The sequence below is a fragment of the Beauveria bassiana genome, assembly GCF_000280675.1.
Source record: "Beauveria bassiana ARSEF 2860 unplaced genomic scaffold BBA_S00007, whole genome shotgun sequence".
In the NCBI taxonomy this organism is placed as follows: domain Eukaryota; kingdom Fungi; phylum Ascomycota; class Sordariomycetes; order Hypocreales; family Cordycipitaceae; genus Beauveria; species Beauveria bassiana.
In genome coordinates this window covers 658339-681129 of record NW_007930842.1, presented here as the reverse complement: position 1 = coordinate 681129, position 22791 = coordinate 658339, and the positions used below count along the sequence as shown (strand labels likewise).

Here is a 22791-nt window from a genome sequence, read left to right as displayed (position 1 = left end):
TTTTTGGTTTCCGGCCGCGAGAAAAACAAGTTGCAGGATAACTTGTCGCAAATGTGACGGAGTCGAGCGCGAAAGTCCAACGGTACATGAGATGCGACGGGTTGTTGCTTGGCTAGAAAGTAAACAAAGACCTTGTCGCACGTTGTAATTGGTGGATAAAGATGGGTCCCAAAGCCTTAAAGCATGGTGGGCTGGCACGCTGGGTACACGTGATGTGGCAGTAAGTTACTGTGGCTAAAACCGAGCAGCGCCACAGTGTTAGTGGCGCTCTTCTTGGGCGGCCTGCAGGTCGCCTACAGAGACCTCGGCACAGTCCGCCGTCGGTCTTTGGCCGGGGCTCCACATATACCGAACGCAGCACATGTTCCCTCGTCATCTTTCTTCCCCAGCTTTTGCTCTCTCTTCGCCAGATCAGCCTCCGTCTGGACTTGACTTTCAACACATTCATTTGAGAGTTCCAAACAGTAATGGCGATTCGCGAGGACCTAGTGGCCTCTGCGGTAAGTTTCCCACTCTTGTGCCCTGGCTGCAGTGAGCTGTGTTTGCTAACTAAAGCTCGTCGCAGGTCCAATGTATGTGGGATTAATCCCCAGCCTCCCCATCCGATCTTCTATTGCTGACCCTGTCACAGTCCTGCAGGACCCCAATGTCGCTTCATCTTCTGTTGAAAATCGAGTTGGATTTCTACAATCCAAGAATTTGACACAAGAGGAGATTGATCACGCACTCGCTCGCACCGGCGCGGGTCCTTCGCCCGTCGCCCCAGCACGTTACGCGCCGCAGGGCTCGCCCCAACCATACTACCCGCCATATCAGCAGCAGGCATGGCAACCACAACCTCCTCCTCGACGCGACTGGAGAGACTGGTTCATTATGGCTACGCTGGTTAGCGGCGTGAGCTACGGTGTCTACACTCTTGGCAAGGTAAGCTCAAGCGCCACAACCATGATACACAAACTTACGCTCTGCATAGCGCTACGTATATCCACTTATTGCACCCCCTACTCCCGAGAAGCTGGAGCAGGATAAGAAGTCGATCGAGGACCAATTCGAGCGAGCATTCACCCTTGTCGAGCAGCTCGCCAAGGATAGCGAGGAGCTCAAGAAGGCAGAGCAGCAACGAACAGAGAAGCTCGATGCTGCACTGGCAGAGCTCGAGACCGTCATGTCAGACCTCAAAACGGCGAATCGACGACGAGACGATGATGCTCAGCGCATTCGCGAAGACATTCAGGGCCTTAAGGATGCGATTCCCAAGGCCATGGAGAACCAAAAGACACAGGCCGACAACCGCCTGTACGAGATCAACACTGAATTGACAAGTCTCAAGACACTAGTCTCTCAGCGCATGACTGCTGGAGCCAGCTCTGCCAGCGGCTTCTCTCGACCAGGCGCATCCTCGACACCCGCCGCTGCGCCCGCTACTCCCGCCGCGACCACTCCCAAGCCCGCAACAGTCTCTGATCCTGCCACTATCAGTACCGAGACTGCCAGCAGCGAAAAAGCTGCCGAGCCCGTGAAAGCCGCGGATCCTCCGAGAAACTCCTCCCATACCCCCTTCAACAAAGGCTCTGGCAAGGCCTCTATCCCTGCCTGGCAGATGGCTATGGCTAACAAGAACGGAGTTGGATCCTCATCAACTGCTAGCGGTAGTAATACCGGCGAGGATGCTTCCAGCAGTTCTTAGGGACACAGTTTGTAGGGGTTTGTACAATATTTCATATTAAAAGGGTCACTGGGAGCTCCTGCAAATTAAGTGGTTAGTGCGTGCTTGGCCGTTTGGCTCAATACAGGCTCTGACTGCGCTATTCCGAACATTCTACAAAAATAATTGATTATTCATCTGAGACTGATTCGCTTATCTCCTGGAGAAAACTTGATCAATGTGCGGAGCAATACCCGATGACTTTCGAGGCTGTCCTGTCAGACTTCTCGAAAGTCCCAGAATGGCAGAGCAAACCTGGTGTTAGAGGCCGCACAGCAGGAGGACTGTGGGTGACTAGGACTCTTGAGATTTTTTATTTATTCCAGAGCATTTGATCCAAGACTTTAGGAAACAATACTCTCAATCGAAAATAGAAATTCTCTTTAAAACTGCAAGGACGAGCTGTTATGCTTGTGTTGTTGAGCCGAGGTTCTATTACTGCCCACTAGACTAACTAGCGCTCCCGGGGCCGGGGTGGCGGACTTGTTCCTGAGGGGCACAGAGATGATAGCCGCATAAATGATCTGTGAGCAAAAGTGTCACGTCTTTTTCTTCTTGTGTTTTCTTGATCAAGTTGTTTCTTTCTCCAATTATTTCTACCAAGTGAACTTGCTGTCCCAGCCATTTTCCAGTTCTCAGATTGACCGCATGTTGCCGAAACCCGAGTGTTAGTGAAACGGCCTACCCAGCTCAAGTCCTCCTCCTCGTCGGCATCGGCCTGCGCGAAAGCAACCAGCTTGAGTCGCCGCCGCCGCCGCCGCCGCCGCCGCCGCTTCTGCTTTGAAAAAAGATGGTCTTGCAGGCCGACACCGACCCCAAGGTCACCCGGGAGCTGATCCGGTCGGCCAAGACCAAGTACGCGTGGAACGCCGTCCGCCGCATCCCCCTGGCCGCCTGGGTGGCCACGCAGCACGCGCTGGGCTGGTCGGAGCAGTCGCAGTACGTCGACCTGTGGACGCGCCTCGTCGTCGGCGTCGGCCAGTCCTTCTTCTCCGGCCAGGACGGCCCCACGTCCATTGCCGAGCTGCAGGCCATGACGCTGCGCCCGCGGAGCGTCCCCGGCCAGACGTGGATCAGCAGGTACACGTCGCCGCCGCCGCCGGAATCGGGCGCCGTGGACGCCGTCATGGCGGCTGTTAGCAGCATGGTGCGCCTCGACGCGGACGCGGCGCGGCTGACGCGGACGCCGGGGTATGTTCCCGTCGAGGCTGAGTGGACGGGCTACAGGCCCGGTGCGCAGGGGGCGGCTTTGCCGGATATTTCGGAACAGGAGAGGTTTGGTGAGATGATGAAGGATGTCACGGACCCGACGACGATTCTGTATCTTCATGGAGGCGGGTACTTGATGCTGGATCCCAAGTCGCACAGGCCGTTTCTGCAGCAGTTGTGCAAGCGTACAGGTGGCCGTGGCTATTCGGTGCGATACCGTCTCTCGCCCCAAGCAGTCTTTCCGGCGGCGCTGTTGGACGCCTTTGTTTCTTACTTGACCTTGTTGTATCCGCCTCCTGGCGCATTCCACGATCCTGTGAAACCAGAGCACATTGTCCTTGCTGGAGATAGGTATGTCCTTCGATTCTTGCTCACCCGATGCATTTCTACCTGCACGCAGTTTCTCTTGGCTGACGAGTTCAATCCGATAGTGCTGGGGGCAACTTGACTCTATCTTTACTACAGCTGCTTCTAGAACTGCGACGCAACAGCGTCCGCGTAGCTTGGCACGGGGAGCAGCGCGACATTCCTCTTCCCGCCGGCGCCGCCTGCAACTCGCCGTGGCTCGACGTCACGCACAGCCTTATCCCCTACGGAGGCGACAAGCCGCTCAAGTACGACGTGACCTCGCTGCCCGTCCCCGAGACCGGATGGATGCCCAACACGCGCGACGACCACATCTGGCCCGCCACTCCTCCGCGCCTCAACTTTTACGCCGACGACCACCTCGTCGCGCACCCGCTCGTCTCCGTCATCGGCACCCGACCCGAGGACTGGGCCGGATCGCCGCCCCTTTACATTTGCACGGGGTGGGAGCACCTGGGCACCGAGGCGCGCGTGTTTGCGCGCCGCCTCGCCACCGCCAAGACGGACGACGTGCCGGTCGTCGTGTTTGACGACTACGAGGCCATGCCGCACTGCTTCGCGCTCATCATCCCTACCACGGCGACGGCGGAGCACTGCTGGAGAGGGTGGTCGGGTTTTATCAAGCGCTGCGTCAATGAGCCGGGGCAGATCAAGAGCAAGGCGACTCGGATCAAACCAAAGACGCTTGTTGAAGAGGAGGTGGATTTTGAGGAGCTGTTGGAGATGAGCGACGACGAGGCGCGGGCTATTTTTGACTCGCAGAATTCCCCTTTCAAGGTTGCACCTCGTTTATAAATCTTTGTATTTTAATACCCGAAAGTTATACGAATGCATGTTATCTGCGGCGTTGTCGCCATTCCCGTTGTCAGCTTGACACAGGCATCGCCGCTTGGCCATACACTCATGAGGTGATACGACAAGTTTCAACCACGACCTAACTGTTAACATCAGAGATACTTGGCCGAGTTTCTCGCACGGCCACACGCCAGATCTTGAAGTGCATCAAACTCGGTAACTGTCGCGAAGCGCCGTGGGAACAGAGTACGACACACGGCATCAGGCTCACGTCACCATTGATAAACAAGTATACGCACAACGTCTGACGACATCATCAAAGTCTCGAACAAAATGTCTAGACAAAATAGAAATCGACCGAGTTGCCTTAGTAAAATGTCAGAAAGGAGGCGAGACTCAAGCACACTGCACCGCTTTCACAAACACTTGATGAGTGCATTGTCTTCGGTTCAAGTAGCTTGAAGAAAAGGCCGAAATAGGATGATGGGACAGCTCATCACTGCTCTACTTTTATCCGTCATCAAGAGCCCCGTGCAGCTTGGCAGATGAGTGAACAAGTGCACGGCGCTTGAAAAAGAAAATAGAGAACTTGCTTCCTGTACTTTTTCCATCCCTCTGTCTTTTGCTTGTGCTAATTATCTAAAGAAAATGAAAGCCTACTCCCTGAAAAAACCATCCGTGTTCTTCTCCTTGCTCATATGAAACATGTCTATGCCTTTCATGCTGACAATCAGCTTGAATCGATGGCCATCTTCCTTCGCGCTTCCCCTATGACAGCAGTGTTGGCGTGGCACACCACCGCTCTGCAGAACTACCCAAAAGCAATAAAAGGCGCAGAATGGTCTGAGTGAGGCTGCAGAAACATGCAGAAACGCTATACTGCGATGCTGCTCACAGACAAATGTAAGTCGACGAAATGACAGTAGGGCTGTATGGATATAGCTTACATTGTGTTGCGCCAAATTTGAAGCAACGGAAACGCCATGTTGGGCAAAGCCTTGCTCGTCACTGACTAGTCTTGATTTTGTCTTGCCACGGGATAAGCCAGCCTGTTTGGCACAGGTTAAGTTGTCTCGTTGCCTTCATCCTTTCAACCCGATCACGGTCCCAAAATACCATACCAAATGACCTCCAATTTACCAGCGCTCTGCCGAGCCGGGAGTACTGTTCCATGTCTGCTTCATGTCCAAGTTGCAATTGGATCAAATCCATACCCCATCTACACGTGTCATTTCCGCACAGCGCGTCTCTCCAAGCCCAGGGCTGGTCGTCGATGTCGGGTTCCGGACCTGAGTCGTCATCGTCACCAAACGTGTTCGAATGCTGACTGTCATTGGGTAAAAGTGCTCCGAGGCGATGGCTTCCTTCAAGGAAGTGCAAAATACCGCAGTGGGTTTGTTGGGCATAGCTCAGCCAAAGTTTCTGCATGGACTCTAGCGAAGCGTCATAGGGATTGAGAACAATCTTCACGTTTTGAACAATTGCCTCTAGATCAGGCTTGTTAATAAATGAAAGCAACTCGTCCATGTCTAAGTCGAGCCACTGAAACAGGAACGTTATGAAGTGGTCCATATCCGATATCTGCTGCCATTCCCACGTGCGAAAGAGCGGCATGAATGCTCTCATAGATTGAGACAGATCAACGGCCGCCCTCAATCCTCTCCTGAAGATTAATTCAAGTACCTGACGGCGTAGAATGGCTTGAGCAATGCGGATGCGTTCGTTTCGACTCAGACGAGGTCGGCCAGAAATGGTTGCCTCACGCTCCGACAGGTCCAGTTCGTGTATGAATTGCCAACGTTGGATGTGGCCATACATGTCAACGCAGAACTGAGTGTCCCTCGTAATGTGCGTCAGGGCAACGGCAGTCTCGGCATCCAGCCCAGTCACCCATGGCAGGCCAGCCACACGCAAGTGGGCTTTGTAGTCTTGAGCTACCTCGGCAACCCGACGAAGAAAATCTTTGCTTTTGTCTAGCCGAGTTTTTGCCAGCATAGCGGCATCTCGAGCCGCGGGGCCAAGGATGTTTCCCACAACCGATAACAACAAAGGAGCCTTGTTAGCAAGAAATGTGTGATAGAGTGTTGGAGATGCTCGAATAAGTGCAGCAAGATCCTTGAACGATTCACAAGACCCTAAAATCGCAAGACGGGTGTCGTAATTGAGCGACTCTAGCTTGGACAACTGAGGAGTTTTATTCATTGCGATGTTGTGAATGAGGAAAAGGTGATGAGGGACAAGAGAGAGAAGGAGAATGTTGAGAAGACTGAGAATGGCAAGAGAGAGCAGGAAGAGAAGAGATATAAAAAGAACGAAAGAAAGAAGAGGAAGAAGAGGAAGAAGAGACATGGGCTGCCCGTAGAGTGTGAGTAACTCACCTTTCGCGCTCCACAATTACACGTACCGGTATTCTTTGTGAGAAGATGCGCGTGAATCAACCGATGATGTGTATTATCTGTGAGAATCTATCACGTAGTGGCTGAGCAAGGGCCGTTTGCTGTGTTACCAAAGCAGTCCCAGTTCATTCCCGGAGGCGATGCGCCCAAAGTACGACGAGATAGTGAGATTTATTTAATCCATGACTAGTTTCGAAATCATAGCTTTTGAGTAGCTAGAACAATATCTCTCTTGGTACTTTTGTTTCTATTACTATCCGAATAGATGAAGACGACGAACTGCTGGCGCAAAATGGCTTGCACGTTCTCTCGTTTGTCATGCATATACGCTCGTTTGTCAGGCAGCCATGTAACTGGTACAACGTTGTTACACGAGATTTTCCCAGCCACTTCGATACGTTACTGCGCTTTCAAACGCTGTTGTGTAACCTACTCAGCAACCTTGCTTTAGAAGTCTCTCAAGCCTCTTTATCATCCTTTGGTCAGCCAAAATGTGGGCGCAGGCCGCTGACCGGCACCGATGAAACTGATGTAAATAAATTGTATGTCTCCAACGAGTGCCACCACAGCTTATAGATGATAAGTCAGCTTGTATCCATGAAAGAAGAGTTTGGGGGATGTGATAAATTGGTCGCCATTATTTGGATTACCTTGGACGCACTGTGGTCGCGCTGGCGCCGTCATTACTAAGGTTCATTTTACATCTGGTCAGCTTATTGGGATATTATTTAGCGAAGCAAAAAGAATAGTGTCCTCCTAGTTACGATATTTGTTGGTTTGTCCCGCCGAATGGAGATGATGTCCCTGAGAGCCACAAGAGCACTCTCCAGTCCAACGTGTGTAAATGGACCACAACACCACAAAACACGACAGACAGAATCACGAGACTATAGCAAGAATGAATTGAAAGCCAACTTTTCAAAATACCTTTTATAATATATCTTCCTTCGATTCTAGCCGAAATAGGTAAGCCATCTCACTGCGTAGCAAGTAGTGGAGCTCCACCAACAGCTTAGTATCCCGGACAAAAAAAAGGAACCGCGGCTTCACATAGCTCCTCTACTCCTTGCACTGCCATTGCCGTCGCCATACACCAATCGGGACCGCCGCAACCCCTCCAAAACCCTCACACGATGGAGCGCCACAAGCAGGCCGTGACCAAGATCGCGGCCGCCGTCCGCGGCTTCTTCGACAAGCGCGAGCCGTACCGCATCCTCCACGGCTCGACCAACAGCACGCGGCCGCGGCCGGGCCAGGCCGGCACCGTCGACATCAGCTCTCTGCGCAACGTGCTCTCGGTGGACCGCGCCACGCGCACCGCGCTCGTCGAGCCCAACGTGCCCATGGACCGGCTCGTCGAGGCGACGCTGCCTCACGGGCTGGTGCCGCCCGTCGTCATGGAGTTTCCCGGCATCACCGCCGGCGGCGGCTACGCGGGCACCGCGGGCGAGAGCTCGTCGTTTCGCCACGGCTTCTTTGACGACACCATCAATTACGTCGAGATGGTGCTCGGCAACGGCGAGGTGGTGCGCGCCTCGCGCGAGGAGCGCGCTGACCTGTTTCGCGGCGCTGCCGGCGCCGTCGGCACACTCGGCGTCACGACGCTCATGGAGCTGAAGCTCGTCGAGGCGAGAAAGTTTGTGCAGACGACGTACCACCGCACCAGCTCCGTGGCCGAGGCTGTCGCGCGCGTCCGCGCAGAGACGGAGAACCCAGCCAATGACTATGTCGACGGCATCCTCTTCTCAAAGGACCACGGCGTCGTCGTCACTGGCCGCATGACCGACGACATCCCCGCCGACCGCAAACCCCAGACCTTTTCCCGCGCCCTCGACCCCTGGTTCTACCTGCACGCCCGCGACCGCACAAAAGCCCTGCCCTCTGCAGCCTCCACAACCGGCAACGGCGGCAGCAGCAGCGACGCCGTGGCAGACGCCAACACCTCCTATACCGACTACGTACCGCTCGCCGAGTACCTGTTCCGCTACGACCGCGCGGGCTTCTGGGTCGGCGCCCAGGGATGGACCTACTTCAAGCTGATGCCCTTTAACAAGTGGACGCGCTGGTTCCTCGACGACTTTATCCACACGCGCATGATGTACCGTGCGCTGCACGCCAGCGGCGAGTCGGCGCGCTTCGTCGTCCAGGACCTGTCCCTGCCGTACCCCAACGCCGAGGCCTTTGTCGACTACACGGCCGACAAGTTTAACATTTGGCCTCTGTGGCTGTGTCCGCTCAAGCCCACCCAGCAGCCGACGTTTCATCCGCACACGGGCCTCACCGAGCCTGCCGGCACCACCGCGTCCGGTTCGCCCGCCGCCGCCGCCGCCGCCGCCACGACGACGGCCGAGACGCAGCCGGCGCCCATGCTCAACATTGGCCTCTGGGGCTGGGGCCCCGCCGACTTTGACGAGTTTGTCGACAAGAACCGCCATCTCGAGACCAAGCTGCAGGAGCTCGGCGGCCGCAAGTGGCTGTACGCGCACACGTACTACTCCGAGGATGACTTCTGGACCATCTACGACAAGCCCTGGTACACGGCGCTGCGGCAAAAGTACGGCGCCACCACGCTGCCCACCGTCTACGACAAGGTCAAGATTGACGTCGAGGCCAACCGCCGCAAGAGGCAGCAGACGACACAGTCGCTCAAGGGCAAGTGGCCCGTCGGCGGTCTGTACGGTATCTGGAAGGCCATTCAGAGTGGCGATTATCACCTGCATAGACGAGCCGAGTGGAAGCACAAGGAGAAGAATTAAAGCAATACAAAGTCAGGCTTTTATCCCTTTGGCTGTGGAAAAGAAGCAAGCAGGTCACGGGATCCACAAGGGTGAGAGACGGTCTCAGACGGAAAGGTACTGGATTTAGACCAACTACTTAGGCTATCTCCCTGGCAAGAAAGTCTTCCCCGGTACAGGCTTACTCCACAGGACTTTCACGATCGCTGGGAATACGCACTAAGTCGTGTGTGTGTGTGTGTGTGTGTGTGTGTGTGTATTAGCTGTACCATATTTCTCTTTATATACTCCGCGACATAGCTGGCATGATAGCGATGCGGGCGTCAAATAGAGCTGCAAGAGTTCTAGTGTAAAAAACGCTAATTGATGGCATGGCCTGTAGCCCTATCCGAGAATATTTTGATCGTTAATTTGCATCATGTGGCGTAGTACTAGACACCAAAAGTATATACAATGTGCGGCCGAATGACCAGAGATGTACTCTGGTACTTCTAAATCGGTGCAATTAGTGTGTCCTTGCTTCCTTGCACCAGCTCGTCTATTAGCAATAGTTGAAGGCTTGTTTCAACATATTCTTGTTCCTTCTCTTTTGTGGCAAAATTCATCTCGCGTCACTGAAATGCTCATCAAACGTGAATACGTTTAGGCCTGAACGGCGTACTCGCGCTTGAACATGTCGTCGACCTTGGTAAGGTAGTAAGCACCGGGGATGATGGTAGAGGTCTCGCCCTTGGGGGTATAGTCCTTCTGGAGATGGGCCTGCTTGCGAAGGTTGCACATCTCGTCGTAAGTAGCCGGGGGGACAGCGCGGCGAGCCTCGAGTCTGGTGGAGATGTCGAGTACCTTGGAAATGTTCTCAACGCTGCCGTTGACGCGGAAGGACATGAACGATGCAGCAAGACCGGAGCCGTAGCTGAAGAGGCCGATGCGCTTGCCCTCCAGGTCCTTGCTGGGGACAAGTGACAGCAGACTGGCGAGACCTCCCCAGACACTGGCGCAGTACATGTTGCCACACATGGTAGCGACCCGAATGGCAGGGTTGACGCGCTCCTGGAAGCGCTTCTTGGTCAGGCCCATGAAGGCCTTCTCGACGGCCTTGTCAGTCAGAGACTTTTCGTAGTCCATATCGCGCAGCTCAGGGGCGACCTCAGCAAAGGCGGGAAGGTCGGCATTGGCGAGGAAATCGTGGTACAGAAGACGGGCGTAGGACTTCTGAACCAGCTTGCAGGTGGGGGCGTGGAATGTCATGTAGTCGAAGCGGTCGAGCGAGGTTTTGCCGTCCTCGGTCTTGGCGGCGCCATTGACCTGCTTGGCCTCACGTTTGCAGTAGTCGCGGTAAGCGGCATCGAGGGCCTTTGTGTAGCAGTTGATCGAGTAATGGCCATCAACGTAGGGGTACTCGGAGGTGAGGTCGGGCTTGTAGAAGTCATAGGCATGCTGCATGTAGGTACCACGCAGGCCAGGCTCGGCAACGACAGGAGCGTTAGGGCCGACAAGCATGGCAACGACACCGGCACCGCCAGTAGGGCGGGCAGCACCCTTGGCGTAGAGAGCGATGTCACCGCAGACGACAATGGCGTCACGGCCGTCCCAGGCAGAGGACTCTACCCAGTTGACGGAATTGAAGAAGGCGTTGGTGCCACCATAGCAGGCGTTGATGGTGTCAACACCTTCGAGGCTGGTGTTGTCGCCAAAGAGCTGCATGAGGACCGACTTGACCGACTTGGACTTGTCAAGGATAGTCTCAGTACCAACCTCGAGACGGCCGACCGAGTTGACATCAATGTTGTACTTTTTGAGGAGATTGGAAGTGACGGTCAAGGCCATGGAGTAGATGTCTAGAATGGAAAGAAGAGGTCAGGTTGTGGTGCTCTGTTGCCTGCGAGCGGTGCGAGAAGCGACGTCGGAGGATGGAGGGGTAGCCTGTACCTTCGCGGTCATCGCAGAAAGCCATCTTGGTCTGGCCGAGACCAATGGTGTACTTGCCGGCGGCGACACCGTCAAATTTTTCGAGTTCACTCTGCTCAACATACTGGAGGAAAATGAATTAGTTTCTCGTCGTTGCGATGGCGACCCGGCAGAGCACAGCATCGTGTGCATAGAGGGGCCAATTTGGAGGGGTAGCGTCAGCCAGCGACATACCTGGCTGGGGAAATAGATTTCGATGGCCTTGACGCCAATGTTCTGAGGACGAGCAGCCATTTTGAAAGGGTATATGGGAGTTGAATGGCAGGAAGAAAAGAATGAGGTAGAGAACAGAAGTAAGGGACGACTGGGAAAGACAAGTGTAGTTAATAAGGGGGGGACGTGGAAGGTTATTAATTTCGAGTGCGACCTGAGCTAGTGGGGGTGGAGAGAAGAGAAGGGTGTGGCATCGCAACAGGATTTTCACCGCCCTTTATTATTAACGGCAGGAAGCTCCAACAAGGCTTGGACGAGGAGCAGACAAGACAAGACAGAAAAATCCGAATTGGCCATAAAGCGGATTCTGCCAGGGGCAGGGGCGGCGAGCTTTCTGGTGGGGTGGTGAGGGACGGTTGGGGGGGACGAGCTTCACACCAGCCATGGCCCATCAGTGCATCACCACGCAGCTGGGTTATAGCCAGTCTCCACCACAGATCATCTTCTCCCACTTGCAAGTGCGGCTGCCACGAGTACAGCCATCGGCTGCCCATGCCAATTCCACTGGCCTCTAGTTCAACGCGGCATATTTGGTCCGTTATAATACAGAGTTGTATTTCTTGGTTTTGCTTCGGAGTCTACCCATCATCCCGTAGCCTTACTCGCTTAAGCTGACGATGACACTGGCCGAATCCCAGTCCGCTAGGCGTCAAGGCAAACGCCACAATTACCATAGCCCCAGCCCAGTCGTCTACCAGAATCAGCATTCGCACGCATAGCATCATCTTGCATGTCTCATTTCCCAGCTGCAGTAGGGCTGCCGTTGCCGTTGACGCGGTAATAACACCATCTCCCAGCCGAGCTCGAGCCGTAATCGCTCCAAACGCAGGCACGGCTCCGAATGGTCTCTCCCACCATCGGCAACCGTCCACCAGACACGAATGGACGGCATCAAAGCAAGACAATCACTTATCTCGCAACTGCCAACTCTATCTATGGCTCCCTCAATGAAAGGCTCTCTCAACCGGCTTGGCTTCATCTACCTGAACCGATACTGATTACTCGATCGCGTGCAACTCCCGTATTCGTACCCAAGCGTTCGGACGAGCCGACAGGGGTTGGCTCTCTTGCCGATAGCTGACTGCACAGATCTATGGTTGCGCCAGCGAAAACTCGTCTTGGTCCCAACTTGGCGCTGGGCTTTGTCTCGGATAGGCTTAGCTGCCAGACCCTTTTGCGCAAAGAGGGTCCGAGTCTAGATGCTGCATGAGCCGTCGTTTGGCCAGCCACGCCGCCCTTGAGCCTCACCAGTCACAGACCAAACGAATATTGCAGGAATTCTTTTACTGATGGCTCGCGTCATCTCTATCGGCATCTATCCATGCTTCCGATACATGCTTCCGATACAAGGAAGTATTATTTCAGTTGCCGCTATCCCCGTAACCTGCCACGGGTAGATATGGGGACCGGGCTGCCTCGACCTGCAAGCATGCCCAATATTTACGTCCGGTCGTAATTAATGCATGAATAGTTACAGTGCAACATGATCGCCGTGGCCACGCGACGCTGCTTGACTAGCAGCCAATCAGAAAAGTCAACAAATTCAGCGTGACTGTGTTGAAATTTCCAAGCTCGAGGCCGTTTTCCAGTGCGGTTGCACCAAACCAAGAATACCGCGTTGTACACGGACACGTCACACGGCACAAAACATGACCTTACAATACGATGATATTTGGGTTCGATTACGCCGGCGAGTACGCCACGGGCGTTCGGACATTGACCAAAAAATACATCATCCACGCTAAATCATGTAGAACGCGATGCGTCCTCCCGATATAATTACGACGTCCTGCCACTGCCAGCCTGTTCTTAGTGTCGTATTTATGATATAGCACTCATGCCTTCGCATTTATTACGACGCATCTAAGATGCCAGATCTTCCATGAGTTTTGCTTGGTAATCGCGTTCGCGATTATATTGCACATTGCACACCAGTGGTCTGGTCTCATCGGGTCTTACACGAACCTAACTAGGATTCAAGGCTGTCCAGGGCTCGTGTTCGCGTCCTTGATCGGATCGGCTCCCGAAAATCGGCCCAGAAACCAGGGGCAAGAGTATCAACACCCGCGGCAAGGTCTGGTGTATTTATTATCCCAGAATCGCCCGTCAATTCAAACATCGCGCCCTTGAAATGTTCTTGCAATGGATGGCAGCGAATCTGCTTCGAGATCGGTTGGCTCGTTTGTGGCTCGGCGTACTATCGGAGCTTGGGTCGGCGCGCTGCCACTGCCCACCCTACACCCGAGCCCTTGACCAGATCATCTCTCCTCCAACGTCATGACCTCTCCACTGGCTCAGCCAAATGCCTCATGGTGGGGGTATAAAACGCAGCTGCTCGTTTTATGTCGACAACTTGCGCGATTAAACTTTGTTATCAGCTTTGATGATCGCAGAGGGTACGTCGCCACATCTAGGTTCTGGACTGTGGCATCATGCCTGCCGCCCCGCCAGACTGCCAAGTACTTGTTGTTGGGAGCGGCAACGCGGGCTTCTCTGCAGCACTCTCTGCCAGCCAATCTGGGGCCCGAAATGTCATTCTAATAGACAGTTGCCCCGAGGAGTGGGCAGGCGGCAATTCCTTCTTCACGGCGGGTGCATACCGTGTTGCGCACGATGGGCTGAAGGATGTCCTCCCGTTGGTGGACAATGTGTCAGAGGAGCAGGCTGCCAACATTGAGCTCGCCCCATATACACGGGATGAATTCCTCAGCGATATCCGTCGTGTTTGCGAAGATAAGTCCGACCAGGACCTTGCCCACGCTCTCGTCTCAGAATCGAACACGGCAGTCAAGTGGCTCGCTGCCAACGGCATCCGCTTTTCGCTGTCGTTCAATCGCCAAGCGTACGAGGTGGATGGAAAACTCAAATTCTGGGGTGGTCTGTGTCTGAAGACGTTAGATGGCGGTAAAAGCCTGATCGATGACCACAGAGCCGCGGCTCGCAGGCATGGAATAGACGTGTACTTTTCTACTGAGCTTGTTGCTTTGCAGCATGCGGCAGAGGGCAGAGATGTCATCGCCTGCGTCAGGTGTGACGGTAAAGAGGCGAATATCAAAGCTGGAGCGGTGATCCTGGCGGCTGGCGGCTTCGAAGCCAACGCGGCGATGCGCAGACGCTTTCTCGGCGCAGGCTGGGACAAGGCCGCCGTGCGCGGCACGCCATACAACACCGGTGACTGCCTGCAGCTCGCGCAGAACTCACTCGGCGCCCAGCCCGTAGGCGACTGGGCGGGCTGCCACTCCGTCGCCTGGGACGCGGCCAACACGGACCCGAATCAAGGTGATCGCCTGGCATCTAATGAGCATACTAAGTCTGGCTATCCGTTGGGGCTGATGCTCAACATTCACGGCAAGCGCTTTGTGGATGAAGGCGAAGATTTGCGCAACTACACATATGCCAAGTTTGGCCGCGCCATTCTCCAGCAGCCCGCGCACACGGCGTTTCAACTCTGGGATGCGCAGACGAGCGGCTGGCTACGCGCCGAGGAGTACCGCAAGGAGCGTGCCGAGCGACTTGAAGCCGACACGCTCGAGGGGCTTGCCGATCTCTGTGTGACGCGCGGCCTCACGGATAAGGATGCCTTTCTCGCGACCATTCAGGCGTACAACGATGCCGTGCACGCACGACCTGCAGACGCCGCCGCGGCTTGGAACCCCGCCATCAAAGACGGTCTCTCGACGGGAACGTGCCTCGCGCTGCCAAAGTCCAATTGGGCGCTGGCGGTGACCAGGCCGCCGTTTTTGGCCGTCAAAGTAACATGTGGTATCACCTTTACCTTTGGCGGCTTGCGCGTGGATTCCGCGACGGCACAGCTCGTTGGCGACGACAGCAAGCTGATCCCGGGCGTATACTGCGTTGGCGAAATGCTGGGTGGCCTGTTTTACGGTAATTATCCTGGGGGCAGTGGTCTCACTTCCGGAACGGTCTTTGGTAAGAGGGCGGGCAAGGCAGCGGCCGAGCATGTCGCGTCGAGGCTGCCAATGTAGAAGCATGGGGGATATGGCACGGTGCAAAAGAAAGGCAGTCGCATGTATTCATCTTGTGTATATCATGGCTCGGAAAGACAAACGCCGTTGCTATGCGATGCTATTTTTTATTGGGGGACGTACCCCAACATAGAGGAGCCTTGACTGTTGTGCTCTTCTTGGTGCACTTTATCTGTTTTGGGCATTGCTGCCACTGGCTCTCCGTTTTGCTTCTCAGCTCCATCATCCTCTCCTTTGCTCTTGCCGTCCTTTTTGTCAGTCGCTTTCATCGTCGCTGTCTTCTGTCTCGTCTTTATCCTCTTCGTTGTCTGTGTCGTCTTCATCCTCGTGCTTCTTTTTGTCCTTGCCACCCTTCTTCTTTCCCTTCTTCTTGGCCTTTTTCTCCTTTGCCTTTTTATCCTTCCTCTCCTTCTTTTCCTTTTCCTTTTGCTCCTTTTCCTCCTGTTCCTTCTTCTCCCTCTCCGCTTTGTTCTTTTTATCCACTCGCATCTGCTCCACCCACTCTTCGACGGCATCGACGGCCGTGTGCGCGGAGCGCTTATGGCGCAAGAGCAGACCTTGAATCTCGGCAGGGCTAAACTCGTCCGGAGGGATGCGACGACCAAATTCCTTGGCGAGGATAGCAATCTCGTCAATGAGCGTCTTCTTCTCATCGCCTCTGGTCACGGCGCCTTCGCCGAGCTCGCCGTCAAATGGCGTGTATATGGCCCTGAAAATGGACGCGCTCATGTCGGCGTCGGCGAGGGAGAAGGGGATGATCATGTCCACTCGGCCGGGGCGGATGAGGGCCTTGTCGAGGTTCTCGAGGTGGTTGGTGGTCATTATAAGAACGCGACCCTCTTGCGCGGCAACGCCGTCGAGAATATTGAGAAGCGCGGAGAGGGACAGCTGTTTCTGAGAAGGAGTCTTGTCACTACCGTCTTTGTCCTCATCTTCCTTGGTCTCACGCGTCTGGGTCAGACCAGCCGTGTCAATGTCTTCCAGAAGCACAATGCAATTGGTGGGGAGCTCGGCAAAAAGCGATGCAAGGTGCTCCTCGGTAGCCGTGAGGGAACTCAGGCTGACAATGTAGATTTTCATGCGAAAGTAGCCCGCGAGAGCCACGCTGAGAGAGCTCTTGCCCGTGCCGGGTGGACCGTAGAGGAGATAGCCTCGTCGGTAGGGGATGCCGCGATTGGCATACCAGCGGCGCGTAGAAGGCTCGAGATAGTCGCCGGCGTCGGCAATGATGTCCTGCTTGAGCTTTTCTGGGAGAATGACGGTGGAGAAGTCGCGGTTCGGACGGGCCATGCAGCGCTGCCAGTAGCTATCAGTGCCGTAAGGGGAGACGGAGCTAGTGGCACGGTAGATGATGGTCTTGCGGTCGTCCTTTCGCAGGTAGAGCAGCCGGGCGTCGGCGAGGAGCTGCTTCAGTATGCCAGGGTCGCGTCCGAGACAGGATACGCAGAGCTCCTCCTGCTCGCTGGGGTTACGCAGGCTGATCTTGTCCTTTGTCTGGCGGCGGGCGAAGCGCAACGGGCGGCCGCGGTACCAGAACCAGTGCGTGCCGGCCGAGGGCGTGTAGTGGAGGACGTGCTTGCCGCGGCTGGAGGACAGCGCAAGGCCGTCTCCTTGTCCTCCTCCGGCGGCGTCGTCCTGGACGCTGTCGGGCTCGTCGTCGCTATCGCTGTAGTCGTCATCGCTGTCGTCGTGAGAGCGGTAGAGATAGTCGCTGCGCGAGTAGACGGATGTGTTGACGACAAAATTGCGCGTTGCGCGGCAAAAGGGCTGATGGGTCATCCACCACATGAGGATGTTGTACGTCTCGTCGTCGGTATGCACGGTGAACGAGGACATGAAGCTGTTCTCGACGTGGTTCATGACGGTGTCGCAGACGTAGCGCCAGGAGAATACGACGGCGATGGCAGAAATGACGTAGGGCAAGTACTGGTTCAAGTCGGCGCCGAGGCTAGTATTGAGCGTCGAGACAAGCACCGAGTACCCAGGAAAGAAGTAGTTGAGGAGCGCAAACTGTGGTGAGGGGATGCCCGAGCTGTCGTTTGTGCTGTCGCTCATGGCATCCTGAACAGCTTGCAGAGGATCCATGATTGCGTTATTGCTTGGTCTCAGAGGTTGCAGCGTTTGCAATGTTTTAATGAGTGAGGTCAAATGCCGCCTGGTTTAGACCCAGACAAGCGCCAAGGTCGCTGCTTAACGAGGACGGGCTGAAAGGTGACGAGAGCGTGAAGGAAGAAGAGGGAAAAGTGAGTAGGAGAGAGAAGAGGAGGATTGAAGAGTCTATATAAGGTCATGAGAAAAAGGCATCCATCGTAATCGACTCGTATTGTAGATGCTTGTTTGGGGGGCGAGGCGGACAAGTTGTCCGGGTCGTTGCCTAAATGATCCTGGCCGTGCGTTCACATTGGCGTGCGACAACAAGTGCATCAAAGGCGGCAAAGTACGGTGTAATCGTAATCGGTGAAAGTGAGGGCCGAGCAAAGGAAGGAAAGATATTGCCACTTTAGGGAATTCGCCGCTAACGACACGAGAAAATGGAGCGTTGCCGATTGAGTCACACTCGCCCCTTGTAGCATCGATAAAGGTGAAGGCATCTTGTGAATAAGGCGGTTTGGTTACATGTCAAACCTGCAGAGTTTTGGGCAATACAATTGGAAAACTCGAGATCAGGCTGCAGTAGAGTCTGAAGCAGAAACTTGACGACCATTTTCTTTTGTTCTAGTCTCTTTTCGAGTTGAGCTTACGCTATTACATCTGGTTGACCAATCCGGGCTGCGTCACACCTTGCACTTACACTGCCCGCCCCCCCTTGTCTGATGCATTAGAGGCGCCGCCTTGTTGGGGCGATGCATGCAGCATTCAGCTTTTCCCTCCAATAGCTGGCAGTTAAAACCCAATTGCTCAGCCTCTTTTTTTCCCCTTGCGCTTCATGATTCAAGGTTGCCTTATTTTTTACACATTCTTCTTTTTTGTCCTAACATAAACGTGACGGGATGCTGCAGGTGGGCGCCGCTAAGGAAATTTTGACAAGGCTGAGTGAGACATGACAAGTTGTTTCGAATCCACGAGGAAAGTGATTTTGTTGAAGAGGGGGACAAAAAAAGAAGCTTGATGAACTGATGGCGCAAGCGGTCATAATGTTTGGCCGGTCTGGTCCGGTTACCTACAGAATGTAGCTGCTGCTGGATGTGAGCTATCCTGGTTCTGTAAAGAAAGGGTAATACCACAAGGCAAAAAGACTTGACCTGTGTAACTCGCACACGAGCCTTGCGAAAACCTTCAACTCATTGGATACTTACTGGTCAAGAGTCATTGTAACACATTCCCTTTCCATACATGATAAGGGACGCCGAGTCTTTAGCCCAACCCAAAGCACAAATCGCTGCCCGACACTGGCATTTGAGATTAATATGTAATCCTCATTAGTCGTAAAAAAAGCCTTGTCAGAAATACAGAGACGTGTAAGTCCAAAAAAAAAAAAAAAGAGTCATCTCGCAACGTGCCGCTCCATGCCCAACCAATGATACACCTAACCCCACCAGACCGAACAACCCACATGTATTTACAATCCCATCCCCCATTTATATGTACAAGTTGCTGTCCATGTTATTCACCACCCTCTCAAACCCTCCCTCTTTGCCCTCTCACCCTTCCTCTCTTTCCCTTCGACTACCCCACCGGTCCCTTACCCGCAACGATACTGCTCCACGCCGGGACTCATCCCCGACTCGTCGCAGATGGGCATTGCTAGCTGCCTGCTGTAGCGCACGCGGCCGATTGGTCCATCCCGCCAGATCCAGTTGTTGCTCTCGTCGTTGGGCGGCGGCGACTCCATCGGCGTGAAGCGCCTCCCGCGCCGGTCATACGGCGCCGGCCGGGCGGGGCCCGGCTGCGCCCACTGCACCTCCTGGCAGGGCTGCGACGCCGGCATGTATTGGCCGCACGAGTCGTATGGATTTGCGTATTCTGCTTGGGCGTATTCTGGCTGGGGGTACCCTGCCTGGAGGTACTCTGGCTGGGGGTAGTAGCCGGCCTGGAGGTACTCTGGCTGGGGGTAGCCGGCCAACGGTGCTGCCAACGGTACCAACGGTGGCTGGCCGCCCCAGGGGAGGCTGTGGTTCGCGCAGTCGGCGCAGCAGCTTCCGTGCGCGCCGCCGCCGCAGCAGTCGTCATCGTCGTCATCGTCGTCGTCCCCCCGGGAGTGGCGGCCCCGCGCCAGCCAACGGAACCGGGGGTTGCTTTCCTGGTATCGCATGTGCGTGCCGTCGTACCATGTGTTTTCGGGGAGAACGTCGCTCGTCTTGCGGAGGTACGTTGACTTTGAGGGCATGCCGGCGCTCCAGGCCAGGAAGCGAAAGCTCTTGCTCGGCTTGCTCGGCAGCTTCTTGTGTCGAATCACCCGACCGCCGCGGCCGAGGGCCTGATAAGCCTGCATCCACGAGTCTTGATCATCGGCCACAATCATAAGCGCGCCCGATTTGTCGGCGGGCATTGTAGCAGGGCGCGCCGGGCGGAGCGTGCAAGATTGGGGGACAGGGTGTGTGTAGTTTGTTGGTCGGGGTGTGGTTGTGCTGTGTGTCGTTGCCCGCGGGGTTGGTGAAGATGCATGTGTAAGCGCAAGAAGACGAGAAACAAAACACAAGGAGGGCACATGGAGATGTAGCAATGATATTTATGCCGTCAAAAGTAGTAGTGATACAGAATTGAGTTGCCGTTCTGTGATGCACCGTCAAGCCCGCAGTTACCTACCTATGATACACGGCGTTTGGAGAGGCACGCGGGCGCCTACGACAAAGAGGCGGACCACGGCGGCGTGACGCAAAATGCTGAAAGGCGGCCCAGCAGTAAGTAGGCCGCCTCGGCTGGCCAACAAGGCAGCAAATAAATTGCGCTTGAATATAGAAAAAGAAAGCAGTGTTTCGCGCCGTGGCGCTTTCGTTGATGCATAGCGGGGAAGGAAACTGTTCCTACACAAACCATGAACCATGGTTCATGCTGGCGCTGCGAAGGCCTCGGGCACCCAGACCTGACGGACCAATTCGGGGCCCAACCGACTTGCTGCCTGCGCTGAACGGGGCATGATGCCGAATTATCAGTGCCAGTGATTGGACCGCTCGCAACGCACAAGACGGCAGCAACTTGGCGTGCCGCCAGCCTCTGTCATATTATCTGCCACGGCCCTGGTGTGACGCCATGCAACAAGAAGGGAAGAGGGCCGCAAACTTGGCCGCATTGGCCGCATCACCCGAGTTCTTCAGCGTCTGAAGCCGGGCGGCAGCTACCTAAACGCTGGAATAAAAGGGCTGCATTCTTTTTCGTCTTCTTCTATTTCCCCATTTCCGGGTGGTACAGGCGCTGGAGATGGGGTACTTGTGGACGGCGAGACGGGGGTCACTTGGTTGCATGGTGGCCAGGCCCGGTTGTACCACCAAGAGAAGAGGGGAGAAGGGGTACGGAGTACAGGCGGGATGTTTGCCCTGACGGCCGGCCGCCTCTTTTGCAGCATCAAGACGGGACATTACATTGTGCGCAACAGAAGCCGATGAGTTACTGTGGCCAGTACCTGGAGGCATGAAAGCAACTGGGAGTTACATGAGTTGTTTTCAGCACCATCTTGAACCATAGTCGATCCAGGGCTGACGACTTTGGCAATGAGCTGTTGCTTTGCTCTCACAAGTTCCTTCCTTGTGCTGCGACCCACCCTTTTTTTGGCTCTAGTTAGTTAATTAGTGTGACAACAGAATTGGCAAGCAAGTTGGTTGATTGGTTGGCAAGTTGGCGAGCAAGGTTGAAATTGAATTGACAAGGATTGATAAAAGTTCTTGCTGAAGAAAAAAGGGCGTCATCATCAATTACCATAAATAAGCCATGGTGGTCTTTCCATACCGGCCTGCCTCTATTATTACCGCAAGCTTCAACTATTCGCGTCCCATCGTAGACTCTGGAGTAATCTGTGGGCCGAAGCCGAAACCTGAAACACGAACCAGCTATTCATAGATGAGATTAGAGATGACGTACCATTTCCTGACCCCTTTTACATTCCTTCACAGACTGGTAAGCTGCAGTTAATAAATCAACTCCTGTGTAAGAACGATGCCGTCCAAAAAAAAAGGCATCATCCTTGCTTAAATATGGTAAAGTACCGTTGTTGGCTTTGTCACAGTGTAAGCGCCGGTGACAACAAAGACAAGCCCCATACAACCCGGGCCTATACAGGGATTTCTTAGACTTGTTACTTTGTATCTAAACATTGATTCACTTCAGCATCAAGACGGCATTCGGAATATCATCTACCACAAGTCTACAAGTAAAGAAAAGGAAAGCGGAAGAAGAAATTGTGGCAAAGTAGCTCAATGGCCCGTCGCGAAACTTCCGGTTCCAACGGCCCCGACTTGCACAATTCACGCTTCGAGGCCTCCCATTCGGAAACAAACTTCCTCCTGCCTACTGGCAGGGCAGTAAAGTGGGCGCGGTAAACACTTTTCTGTCTACAGTGCTTAGAAGTGCTCCGTAGCCTGCCGTACAAACTCGCAAAGTTTCACGTCGATGCCTGGGTGCGGCACGATCACTTCCGCTACATGGGATAAAACAGTCGATGCAATCTCCATGGCAAGATTAACCTGTAACGTGAACATATCCTTTTCGGGTCGCCCACTGCTTGTTGTTGTAGTAATTAACAATCTTATGCATAACCGGTATGGCCGTTATAACTCATTCGCTTTGAATGGAGCCATAGTATTTGCCGCTGAGTATTTTCGGCGATCCACACGGCCATCATAAGATGGGGCAATGCCTGTCGTCGGAGTTGACCGGCAATATTCACGTATGATTTCCACAGCTCTGGGGGCAAGATCCATGGTGGCTGCAAGCGCCCCAACCGCCTTCACCGACATACCAAGAACCAGGCATTGCTCTGAGACCTTCTCGTGGCATCCTCCAATAACTATGTTGATGCTTGCGGCTGATCGTTATTGTAGCTGAGGAACATCTCGAAAAGGCGAGGCAAAGTTTCCGCAAAGTTGCCCGACATGGGGGTTTTGGCGATACGACGCAGGGAGGAGACTTAAAGTCCTGCATAGGAGGCTTTAGTCTGTTCGAATGGGCTTTCGCTTGGGCTCTAGCTCTTGCCGTATTGAATAGTATTCGTTCAAAGCAACAAAAGGCCAAGCTGGTCCTGCATCTGTGCCCATGCTGTCTGTTACAAGTCTTTGTGCACCTGGAAACTATAGCACAAACCCGGAGATCAAGCGGCATCAGTATCGTGTCAAGATAGCATTGAAGAATGTGATACACTTAAGCTGACGGCTAAACAAAATAAAGTTTTGATGTTTTTTTTTGTGCCAGGCATTGCTACACGTTGTAATAGACCGTGGCGCGCAACGCGCTTCAGACTATTAGTTTGCGCACAGTATCCCGCACTG

General features: G+C 54.3%; 8 protein-coding genes across 8 annotated transcripts; 4 read left to right on the top strand and 4 right to left on the bottom strand.

Moving 5' to 3' along the window:
* Positions 1-467: 467 nt before the first annotated feature.
* Positions 468-1687, top strand: BBA_03432 (Peroxisomal membrane protein; the record flags this gene model as incomplete). Its single annotated transcript, XM_008598529.1, has 4 exons — positions 468-500; positions 566-572; positions 632-924; positions 974-1687. 4 exons carry the CDS (start codon positions 468-470, stop codon positions 1685-1687), a joined length of 1047 nt encoding a protein of 348 aa, XP_008596751.1.
* Positions 1688-2495: 808 nt separating this feature from the next.
* Positions 2496-4075, top strand: BBA_03431 (acetyl-hydrolase-like protein; the record flags this gene model as incomplete). Its single annotated transcript, XM_008598528.1, has 2 exons — positions 2496-3265; positions 3346-4075. The coding sequence occupies 2 exons, from the start codon at positions 2496-2498 to the stop codon at positions 4073-4075; spliced, it is 1500 nt and encodes a 499-aa protein (XP_008596750.1).
* A 1005-nt stretch (positions 4076-5080) lies between these two features.
* Positions 5081-6277, bottom strand: BBA_03430 (uncharacterized protein; the record flags this gene model as incomplete). The annotated part of the gene is made up of 1 exon (XM_008598527.1): positions 5081-6277. One exon carries the CDS (start codon positions 6275-6277, stop codon positions 5081-5083), a length of 1197 nt encoding a protein of 398 aa, XP_008596749.1.
* Positions 6278-7604: 1327 nt separating this feature from the next.
* Positions 7605-9227, top strand: BBA_03429 (FAD binding domain-containing protein; the record flags this gene model as incomplete). Its single annotated transcript, XM_008598526.1, has 1 exon — positions 7605-9227. The coding sequence occupies one exon, from the start codon at positions 7605-7607 to the stop codon at positions 9225-9227; it is 1623 nt and encodes a 540-aa protein (XP_008596748.1).
* A 621-nt stretch (positions 9228-9848) lies between these two features.
* BBA_03428 (hydroxymethylglutaryl-CoA synthase) lies at positions 9849-11408 on the bottom strand (the record flags this gene model as incomplete). The annotated part of the gene is made up of 3 exons (XM_008598525.1): positions 9849-11044; positions 11136-11238; positions 11349-11408. The coding sequence occupies 3 exons, from the start codon at positions 11406-11408 to the stop codon at positions 9849-9851; spliced, it is 1359 nt and encodes a 452-aa protein (XP_008596747.1).
* A 2411-nt stretch (positions 11409-13819) lies between these two features.
* Positions 13820-15373, top strand: BBA_03427 (tricarballylate dehydrogenase; the record flags this gene model as incomplete). The annotated part of the gene is made up of 1 exon (XM_008598524.1): positions 13820-15373. One exon carries the CDS (start codon positions 13820-13822, stop codon positions 15371-15373), a length of 1554 nt encoding a protein of 517 aa, XP_008596746.1.
* A 255-nt stretch (positions 15374-15628) lies between these two features.
* On the bottom strand, positions 15629-17458 carry BBA_03426 (BCS1 protein precursor; the record flags this gene model as incomplete). Its single annotated transcript, XM_008598523.1, has 1 exon — positions 15629-17458. One exon carries the CDS (start codon positions 17456-17458, stop codon positions 15629-15631), a length of 1830 nt encoding a protein of 609 aa, XP_008596745.1.
* Positions 17459-19055: 1597 nt separating this feature from the next.
* Positions 19056-19862, bottom strand: BBA_03425 (uncharacterized protein; the record flags this gene model as incomplete). Its single annotated transcript, XM_008598522.1, has 1 exon — positions 19056-19862. The coding sequence occupies one exon, from the start codon at positions 19860-19862 to the stop codon at positions 19056-19058; it is 807 nt and encodes a 268-aa protein (XP_008596744.1).
* Positions 19863-22791: the final 2929 nt, after the last annotated feature.